This window comes from Epinephelus moara, chromosome 24 (assembly GCF_006386435.1).
Source record: "Epinephelus moara isolate mb chromosome 24, YSFRI_EMoa_1.0, whole genome shotgun sequence".
NCBI classification, from domain to species: domain Eukaryota; kingdom Metazoa; phylum Chordata; class Actinopteri; order Perciformes; family Serranidae; genus Epinephelus; species Epinephelus moara.
Window position 1 is genome coordinate 52,385,732 of NC_065529.1, and position 11,040 is coordinate 52,396,771.

The following is an 11,040-nucleotide window of genomic DNA, read 5'->3' on the forward strand; positions in this document are numbered from 1 at the left end:
ACCTGTCCTCCTGCACCTGTCCTCCTGCACCTGTCCTCCAGCACCTGTCCTCCAGCACCTATCCTCCAGCACCTGTCCTCCTGCACCTGTCCTCCAGCACCTGTCCTCCAGCACCTATCCTCCAGCACCTATCCTCCTGCACCTATCCACCTGCACCTGTCCTCCAGCACCTATCCTCCAGCACCTATCCTCCTGCACCTGTCCTCCTGCACCTGTCCTCCTGCACCTGTCCTCCTGCACCTGTCCACCTGCACCTGTCCTCCTGCACCTGTCCTCCTGCACCTGTCCACCTGCACCTGTCCACCTGCACCTGTCTTCCTGCACCTGTCCACCTGCACCTGTCTTCCTGCACCTGTCCTCCTGCTGTCTCATTATTACAAAGATGGTTTTATTTTTGTTTCACTTATCTCTTTTGTTAAATCAGGTCCTCTGCTAGTCTCTCATAATAGGAGCCTTGCAAAAACTAATACAGTGTTGTCCTCATTTTGGTATGTAATTATATGGATATTGTGTTTGAGCCCCTGCACATGGAAATAGACCTGCTGCTTTGTTGTGTACTTTAACCTGTCACACGTCTCGCACGAACAATAACCAATGACTCGGATCACCCTCTCAACCCACACTTGACACTGCTGCCGTCTGGGCGCAGATACAGGACCCTGAGATGGAGACGAGTGCGCTTCAACAAGAGCTTTGTCCCGTCTGCCATCTCTGCGCTTAACAACCTCCCCCAATAACCTCATATGGACCCAGCTCTCCTGAGTGTGATATATGTGTCGGTTGTTCAATGTTTGGTGGTGTTTGTGCATTGTGTGTGTATTGATATGTTGTTCAATGTTTGGTGGTGTTTGTTGGTGGTGTTTTGTGTACCCAAATGTTGTGACAGTTTGTGAAAACAAATTTCCCCATGGGACAATAAAGGCTGGCTATCTATCTATCTATCTGTTTATCTATCTATCTATCTATCTATCTATCTATCTATCTATCTATCTTTGATAGCAGATATATGTGACAACTGTTTTGAGGTGAAGCAGTTTTATGTTTATTTTCTGATTGCCAAATAAATCTCTCTATCTAGCCAAGGAGTTTATGTCTTTATTTTTGTTTGTCTGCAGGGCTACATAAAAATTTCTGGCCAGATTTTAATGAACTGAGCATAAATGAGCACTCAGTGGTTCCATGGCAGAACTGGTACAATTGTAACACCACAACTATTGCAACAAAAAAAAAAAAATCTCAAACTAAAGTGTGGCATTACACACAGGGCTTAAAGTACTCCGATGTGGCGCCGGATTTCCGGCTTGACAGACATTTCTAGCATTTTCTTTTTTCCTTTTTCTTTTTTTTTTTGTGGCAACAACTTGGCATAAGTTAGCATTTAACGAATCATCTTCTGATTTGTCCTTGTGTGTGTGTGCATGCACACACACACACACACACACACAAGGACACACACATACATACGGACACACAGACACACACACGGACAGGGTTTCAACACACACTACTTCCAAGCACATGTTGTTTAGGTGTCCGTTACAGCCTGATATCCGAAAGAGTGTGGGTGAATGTGCAACAGAAATGGACAATTGAACTGCATTTGAATGATTAGCTTGTGTTAGCTTGACCGCCAGCTATCGGACACTGAGAGTAAACAGCATGCCGTGCAGTGTTTCCCCTATATGCAACTAGCAGCGCTGAAATATGACCGCTGCTGCTGATTTTTTTTTTTTTCTTTGCGCTTTAACTGATTATTTGGCGCTACGGACGCTTCATATCCAGGTCAGTTCACACACTAAAGTCATATTATTTTGCGCAACGGATGCTTCATATAATAACATAACAATATACTATTTATGGTGTTATGCCATCGTGTCATTTCTGTCTCTACATGGTCACGCATTAACAATTCTCCTCTGCTCTCTGCATCGCGCACGGCGGAGTTCCACCACACACACAGGTGAGCACGCTAGAGCGGCTCGGGCTGCATTTTCCTGCCCAAACCTGACCCCGAGCCCCGTGCAGTTTGTCAGCTGACAAAGTTATTGTTATGGACAGCGTGTAAATAATCAACAGACTGCTGTTACGCACAGACAAACACGCTGCTCACACAGCAGCTCAGCACGGCACTCGTGCTGAGCTTGTGTTGCGTTCAGGCGTTGTCACGTAAATAACAACTTCCAACACTTAAATAGGTCATAGCACAAAACAGCAGCATGTCAAGTGACTTTTTACTTTATTATATTCAATACAATTGTATGTTCCTAAATCTTGAGACACCTCATATGTAAGCTAGACAGACATTTCACCTGCTCATTACTGTGCACACATGTACTGTATGTACTTAGTCCTAAAGAGCCCTTCTGGTGCCAGTAGATACATAGAAACATCCCAGCAGGCTGTGCTTTGCAAGCATACAAAAAAGTTTCACGCATGTGAAAATTATTTTTCATGCGTGTGCTTCACCTCCGCTGCTACAACTCCATCCTAGGGGAAACACTGCTGTGTGCGTTTTGTGCAACAGGTGGATGTGGTAGTCTACTGGTAGAGTAGAGAGAGAGCTAAGTAGCGTTGAAGTAGAGTAGAGCAGGGCAGAGAGATGGAAGCAAAATATATTAAACCCGGTGTTAATACAGCAGAACTGGAGAGAGGGGTGAAAAATAAATAGAGGTGGGCATGGCTCAAGTAGGGCGCAAAATTATAGACGGAGAACGATTGACAAAGATTGCCACTGTGCAAAAGATGTACATATTCTACATCACCCCTTTCCAACCGTATTCCAAGATACCCCTTGTCCTGCGACATTCCTGGGTAGGTGTTTCTTACAGTATTCCATGGTACCCCTGTCCTACAAGATTACAGGGCATCACCTTCCGACAATATTGCATGGTCCCTGTTTTCCAGTATTCCACGGAAGCTCTGTCCTACTATATTCAAAAGTACCTCTTTTTCTACGGTGTTGCAGGGTACTTCTTTTCTTCAAATGCCAGGGTAGATTTTTCCTACAAGATTCCATGGTACCCCTTTTTCTACAGTATTCCAGGGTACATCTTTTTCTTCAAATGCCAGGGTCACTCTTTCCAAGGGCATTCCATGGTACCCCTTTTTCTACAGTATTCCAGGGTACATCTTTTTCTTCAAATGCCAGGGTCACTCTTTTCAAGGGCATTCCATGGTACCCCTTTTTCTACAGTGTTCCAGGGTACTTCTTTTCCCCTAAATGCTAGGGTAAATCTGTCCTACAGTATTCCATGATAGCCCTTTTTCTACAGTATTTCGGGGTAACTCTTTTATTGTATTGTTGTTCTTAGAGTATTTCATGATACTCTTTACAGACAACATTACATGGTCCCCTTTATGATACCAGGATGATTCTTTTTACCATGTTTATTACTTAAAGGGAATAATTATTGAATTTAGCTTCTTAAGCTGCACCGGTCCTGCTGCTGTCTCATCATTCTGAAGATATGTTTGTTTCTGTTTCAGTTATTGTTTTTATTTTCTTTTTCTTGTTTTTTATTTCGACTGTTAGCTTTTTGTTTCTGTCATCGACCTTTTCTTACGTCAGTTTATTTTACTTCGTTTCTATCTTTCTGTTTAGTTTGTCTCGACTTTTCTTTATCATCAATACTTTGTCATCTTAACTTGTTTGTGTTTTCTTAATTTAACTCGTGTGTGTTTGGAGCCATGAAGACTGGCAACCTCTGTGTTGAAGTTGATGGGACCCAAATAAAGAAAAAAATAATCCATTTATCAGTAACTGCATGTTTAATCAGCCAATCATTGTTCAGATCCGACAAACTTTATTTTCAATGCTAGTCCAAATTGGGAAGTTTCTAAAGATTGAAATCAGTGTTTAATATCCTGACATGAACTGTTTACAATGTGTTTTAATTTACCCAAATGTATGAACAATTTTATATTTTTAACATAGAAAAGATGATCCTTTCTGTAAAAGTGTTTTATTACAGTTTGTATCAGTTGAAGTTTGCAGAGGAGAATTCGCTTCATTCAGATTTTAAGGTGGACATCTCAGTTTTAAGGTGGACATCTCAGTTTGGATCAGAAGAGTCAGACAATTATTAAAACACATCCAAAAGAGGAATGATGAACCACATTTCATGACAATCCATCCAGTAGTTGTTGGGATGTTTCAGTTTGGATTAAAGTGGTGGATCAACAGATAGACGACAAGAAGCGAATCCATAAAAACATTGTTGTCATCGTTCATTTCAATCGTTCAGCTGAATAAATCTTATAATATCAGTGCTCAGAGGTGACTGTATCTTTTAGCAGAATACATCACATCAAAAACACAGTTAAAGATGATATTAACTTAAAGATGTGTAGCAACGCTGCAGTGATTGCAAACATGAGCTGATAGAAGGTGAATTTCACGTCTGCTGCCGGCACTGATCTTCATATTTACTCCTCTCAGTTTCTATAGTTTTGCAGAAGTGTTTGAAGGTTTCTTGATGCTCAGAAACAACTCTCTGAGTTCTCTGGGTATTCAGCCTTCACCTGACGCTGTGAGGTGGAATCATCCTCAATAAATCCACTTCTTGACATTGAAATTGAAAACATGAAATAGCTGTTACTGCAGACAGAGCGGGGCACTAACACACTGCTCACTGGGTGTTGGGCCGATAAAACAAAGGCTTTGTTGTGTGTAAGCTTGTTACCTGCTTGTTGGCTTTGAACCCTCCGCAGGGGAATACTCTGATCCATCGCTGCATACTGCTGCTCTCTGTGCTGCTCACACTTATTCATACTGTGACTTTCTGCTACTGGGTTAAATAAAACCATCTTCTGACTCACTGCAGCACTTTTAGTTTGTTTTCTGTGTCCTCAGTCCGTCATCAGAACAGAAACATGGTCAGTTCTTTCAAAGTGAAGTGTCCTGTGCAGCGACATCTGCATTTTGACTGATTAACAGTGAATATCTCAGGATGTGTAGCAGCATTGTCAGTCCTCAGGGTGAGTGAGTTAGCGTGCTGCTGTTAGCATATGTGTCAGGGTTGCTAGTTTTGGTGTTTGTTGAGTTGACTGACGGCCGACTGAGTTGAAGACTTTGTCACCAGACTGTGGACGTCAAACAGAAGTGTTCTGTCCAAACCAGACTGCAGTAGTGACTCCAAACGTCCACATTTACTGATCAAACATCTCTGCTTCTACTGTCACATAACGTGTTAACAGCTGTTACAGTGCATGTGTAGCCTCATAAGACCGTCCTGATGACATCAGCTCAACATTCTGTTTGGTGTCCAGACTCGCTGCCCCAAACACTTTCAGTATTAGATGGGTCCAGGTGTGAACAAGGTAACCACTTATCTCAACACTTACTTGGCCTGATTGGATTGCAACTTCTGGATACGAAGCAAGTCTGTGAAACAGAACGTTGAGCTCACAGCATGAGGACGGTCTCACCAGGCTGGAACCTGTGCACCTGCCTGCATGTCTGCAGCCACATTTTGTTCATAGTGGATTTTATTTTTTCAGATTGCCTCATTGACTCTGTTCTCAGTCAGTAATGTTCTCTGAACCTGTTTCAGTTTAACAGCTGTTTGTCGAGACTCCCTCTGTCTCTGTGTCCGTCATTCTTTTTGTTTCTTTCTACGTATGTTTTCAGTGTAACAGCACTAATGTCCCTCCGCTCAGTCTGGGTCTGTCCATCTACACGTCCCTCCGTCTGTGTCTCTCCCTCCATGTTTCTCTAAATATCATGTGTGGCGGTTGTAACGTCTCACTGCAGATCAACATGGCAGCTGTCCAACGAGCCGATATCAGAGCCCAGAGCAGGCTGCTGCCACTCCCACACCGAAACAGGATCCGTCTGATGGGGGGGGGGGTTACAGGGGAGAAAATGGAAAGACAAATCGAAAGCCATCAAGTGGGAGGTTGAATGTGGAGAGGAAGAGAGGAGGGAGGAAGAGTGTAACAGAAGAACCAGAGCGTGTTTCAGTGAATTATGAAAACAGAATCGTGGTAAATATGTCCACGCTGGATCGTCCCTGAATGTCCATGTGTCCGCACAGACGTCTTTTCCACAGAATCAGAACCTTTGACACGACTTTATAACCAAAGGAAAAACTTCCATCATCAGACTGAGTCACGTCTTACAGACAACACGTATATTCACATGGACATGTCCTGATTTATTATCAGTCCAATGAGGACAGTCTGCTTTGTCTTCTCAGTGCTTCTGTCTTCTTCCTTCTGAACTCACTGAAAGTGTTTAGTCCGTCCCATCAGTGAAGACATGATGCTCATCAGGAGCAGAGAAGAATGATGATTAGATGACGGAGGGAAGTCCCAGGATTCATTGCAGGAATGTTGCATCATGTCTGAGTTAATTTGTTCAGATAAATGGAGCTATAGTTAGTTCAGAGGACGAGCAGCTGAGCCCTGCACTGGACGGATGACATCATGGACACGCCGTCTGTCTCATATGATGCCCAAACTGTCTCTAACTGTCCTCGTCACAATGTCTTCACTAAATTGTCTTAAAACTGTCGTTGTCAAAATGTCTTTTTCAAACTGTCTTCATCACGTCGTCTTCATCGAGCCATCCTTGTCAAGGTGTGATGTGAACATGAGCTAATCATCAGTAAACCCAGAGTCCAGCTGAGACTGACTGAGTATCGGACACATTCAGATGTGTTCCAGCTCTCTGCCTTCAGTCAGGGAGGATGGCCGAGTCCTTCTAACACTGACCTCAGGGTCAGGCAGGGAAATGGACAGTCACCCTCCCTCGTCCTCCATTACCCCTCCTTCCATTGAGGGCATAAAGTGGACTCTTTATGGTGGTCACCCCACTTCCTGTTCTTATACCAGCTAGTAGTTAGCATCATCACTGTGATGAAGACCACCCGGGCAGAGCTCCTCCTCAAAGGTCCAGTTACCAGAAACACTCAGAGTCTGTGTCCTTTGTGTCCACCAGCTCCTCCAAGTCCTTAGAGTCTGCAGAGCCTTTCGATGAAGTCAGACGTCTCCAAACCAAACTGACCCTTCACCCTCTTTAACAGGTTCACACCACAGCAGAGATCACGTGGAGACAACAGGAGCTGTGATTGGTCAGCTTCTCCTCACAGTTTCTGTGGAGGTTGTTAAGAGAACACAACATGAAGCAAAGACTCTGTTTCAGTTATTATCCGCCGCCGTGGAGTCACAGACATCTCCACTACCGGCCTGCTGCTCTCTGATTTTACCTCCTGTCCTGTGATAGTCTGGCGACCTGTCCAGGGTGAACCCCGACTTTCGCCCATCGTCAGCTGGGATAGACTCCACCCCCCACAACGCCCAGCAGGATAAGTTGTTATGGAAAATAAATAAATGAATGTTTGTAGTTTGATATGACAACAAATTTGACCCATTTTATCAAAAGTAACTCACTAAGACGCTGCTCGTTAAGAAGAATTAGTTTTATGACGTTGGGACTTTATTATTATATAATCGCTGCATTTCACACAGACCAATCAGGTGTGTCGGACTGTTCCTGCAGACATAAAGGACGTTTCTCGATTGGAGTTTGAAGAAAGGAAAATTAATTCAGAGTTACGAAACAAACAAATCATAAGACTTTTAAATATGTTGCATTATTTGTAATTTAATTTTTGCACAGCCGTATTTAGGCGTTTAAATGGACACTTGTTAGACCTGAGCAGTGACCTCTGACCCGCAGAGTTACAAAACATCGGTTATAATTTAGTTTTTTACACAAACACGTTCAGACGTTGAAACAAACGGTTTCAAAGACGATGCTCAGTTTTTATTTCTTGAGGCAGCAGAAATGAGAAATGCAAACCAAATAAATCACAGCACCACAGATTATATATGAGCAGCTCTTGACCTCTGACCCTCCGTCTCTCAGCAGAGTCATAGCAGCCCGGCCGGATCAACTTTGTGCTCCAACATATTGAGTCATAAGGGACGATCAGTGACCAGCACAGGAGCTCACTATCTGCTGGACAAAGACTGTCTGCTCTGTGTTTTGTGTTTTTAGCAGCAGCTGTGTAAAATGGTCTCAGTGTTGTTGAGGGAAGCTGCTCCGAGCACGATCACATACTGCAGCTGAAATCATTATCATTATTATTATTATTATTATTATTAGCGTAGCTTTGTGTAACTGGAGAGCAGCGACTTACTTTTTTTTACCTCACCTTTTGTCTTTGTGGTTAATATTTGGTGCTTCGGCTGAAACAGGATCTGTGAGTGTTTCCCACATGTCATTATTTGTAGACGCTGTGTCGGACACTGATCCTGTGTCAGCCCGCGGATCAGCTTACACAGGAAGGACTCCAGCAGCACAGCTTCAGGCTCAGCGTCTCAGATATGAGCGCACGGTTCTGGTTTATACAGTTAAACATGTTTAGTTTAATTTTCAGTCATACAGATGACATTATCTCTCACACACACACACACACACACACACACACACACACACACACACATGCAAGCACACACACACGCGCACAGAGTATTTGTCGTTTAGGATTATTTGTAATGACATCTTTATTCCAACGTATCTAACAGACTTTTCAGAAGTTCACAGATATTAAAACTGGAACTATGAAATGAACCATGTTAAAAAGGACACATGAATATTACAATAAACAACAACAATAAATAAATAAATAGATGCATAGCAACATGGTCTCAAACAAAAAACAAAACATTTATATTTCTAGTAACCAGCTCCCACCTATCAGTCCTCAGCGTTCTTAGCATTAGCTGTTGTTAATGAACTGAATGTTTCCAGCTAATTAACTCTGGTCTTCTTCATGACATCATGTTCTCTGCTTCAAACTCAAATAATCATCTTTAATAACTTATGAACTGCAACAACTTCAGATAACTGAGTAAAAATGTGTCCACAGTGTAACAGAGATACAAATATGTTATATTCAGGTGTAAAATAATGAGAATGAAACTTTTTGCTGCACACCTCGTGTGACAGCGCTCGAGGCACCTGGTGTTTTTGCCGGAGCGAGTCGAGTTGAAAAAACTTGACTTAAAACTTAACTCAACCTCAGAGCAGAAAAGTGCTCCACTTCATCTCTGCTTTTTCCCCATTGTCCAATGGGATGATCTGAGAGGCGGGGCTTCTGTGGTGGTCACGACAACCAGTTTACAGTTGGTAAACAATGGAGGAGAAACTGGTGGTAGTGGTTGCTGGATACCCAGAGCTATACGGCCTGATGATAGACAGCAGGTTGTCAAACTGCCCCTGAGTCATCCTAAAATATTCCTGTAAACGTCCATGATGGAGGAGAAGCTCCTGGACCAACTGGTGGTACTCCCCATGATCCAGCCTCTTTTTTAGGGTCTCATGTACCCACACAGATCTCTGTTTATCTGCTGACAGCCTCTCACCCTCAACCAGAGCTACAGACAGTACCCTCTGCCTCAACATGGCAGCAGCTACACACTGATTACTGCAGGATACACAAACTGTAGACTGATCACACAGGAAGGTTAGGGTGACGAGGTGATGGGCTGGTTGCCTGGCAACAATTAAAAGGTGCAGCAAGTGCCTCAAGTTTTGTAACCTGCAAAACACTTCCTGTGTGATCGGGGCCTTTAACTCTGCTCTGGGGGACAAGGTGGCTCTTGAAAACGAGGGCTGGTGATAGAAATGTGAAACAGAACCGGGCCTTGAATTAATTGAAATTTCTCAGTGAGGTTTGAAACAAAAGTTTCTTCTTCTGCTGTTTTATTTCTGGCAGATTAAAGGTCACTGCAGGTGGAACCACTTTGAACAAGTTGAAATAGTTTCGGGCCTCTGAACACATGTCGTATCAGATGACTTTATTTAGGGCTCATGTGAACGGTTCAGTCTGTAGTCAGAGTGAGTTCAGTCAGACTGAAGGAGTAGTGTCTCTGCTGATGGACTCCACCTGTCACACTGCTGCTGAGAAACATTACAGGAGGAATAATGACAGAGCATGTTGATTAACAGACTGTTAGACAAACACTCATCTGTGTGTGTGTGTGTGTGTGTGTGTGTGTGTGTGTGTGTGTGTGTGTGTGTGTGTTCCCACCAACAGACACAGACTACATCAGTGAGGAGGAGAAGCAGAAGGTGGAGCTGATGTTGGCCTTCCTCACAGAAGAATCCAAACAGGCTGCAGCGAGCACAGCTGTGAGTACAAACATCTTCATCACTCATCGGTCGCTCCGCAGCGCCTCGTCACTGAGCGCCTGCCGTCTTCACATGTGTGTTTACCGCCGCAGTAAACAGGCCGTGTTTCTCTTTGTCTCTGCTGAAATGTCACAGCTCATGTTTCAGGCTTTGTTATTCAGTGTTGAGAGGAGTCTCAGTGTGTGAGGAGATAAATAATTCTCAGCTCGTCATCTTATGGTGGAGTAAAGGAGTCGTCTCAGTGCTGAAGAGTCTCACAGAAACATATTAATGGAGAGCAGCGACGACAGGAAACAGGAAGTGAACCTTCCTCTTGTGTTTGTTCCTCGTTCAGTGCTTTAACTGCTCATAAAGATGATGTGATGTCTTTCAACCGTCTTCATCCTGGTCATCATGACTGAGAGGTTTAGCACTTGTTTTAGTGTTGATGGAGTAGCAACGTGTTTCCTCTGAAGACTGACTGTAGTGTGTGAGTGGCAGTGTTTGGTGTGTATGATATGTGTCAGGTGAGGTAAGTGTTGGTGTCTCTTGGAGGACGGAGCATCTCGTCCTTTGACCTCATCTTTCATTAACAGTTATTGGAGCTCTTTCTATAAGCTCTGTAAGATGAGGACTGGTTCTTGTGATGAGGCCGCGGGTCGAATCTGAGTAAAGAGGAGGAAAGGTCACTGCTGTTTTTTATTATAGAAAAACGTATTATAGGGGGGTCCTCCGGCAGACTAGGCCTAAGTCAGCCTAACTAGGGGCTGGTACAGGGCAAGCCTGAGCCAGCCCTAACTATAAGCTTTATCAAAGAGGAAAGTCTTAAGTCTAGTCTTAAATGTGGAGACGGTGTCTGCCTCCCGGACCGTAACAGGAAGATGATTCCACAGGAGAGGAGCCTGATAGCTGAAGGCTCT

At 43.7% G+C, this 11,040-nt stretch overlaps 1 protein-coding gene across 1 annotated transcript in view; it reads left to right on the forward strand.

Moving 5' to 3' along the window:
* Positions 1-11,040, forward strand: part of LOC126385946 (E3 ubiquitin-protein ligase RNF123) — a 181,353-nt gene that overhangs the window by 139,286 nt on the left and 31,027 nt on the right. Inside the window, exon 36 of the mRNA XM_050037990.1 lies at positions 10,047-10,141. Within this exon, the coding sequence (XP_049893947.1) occupies positions 10,047-10,141 (95 nt within the window). The remainder of the gene's footprint in view (positions 1-10,046; positions 10,142-11,040) is intronic.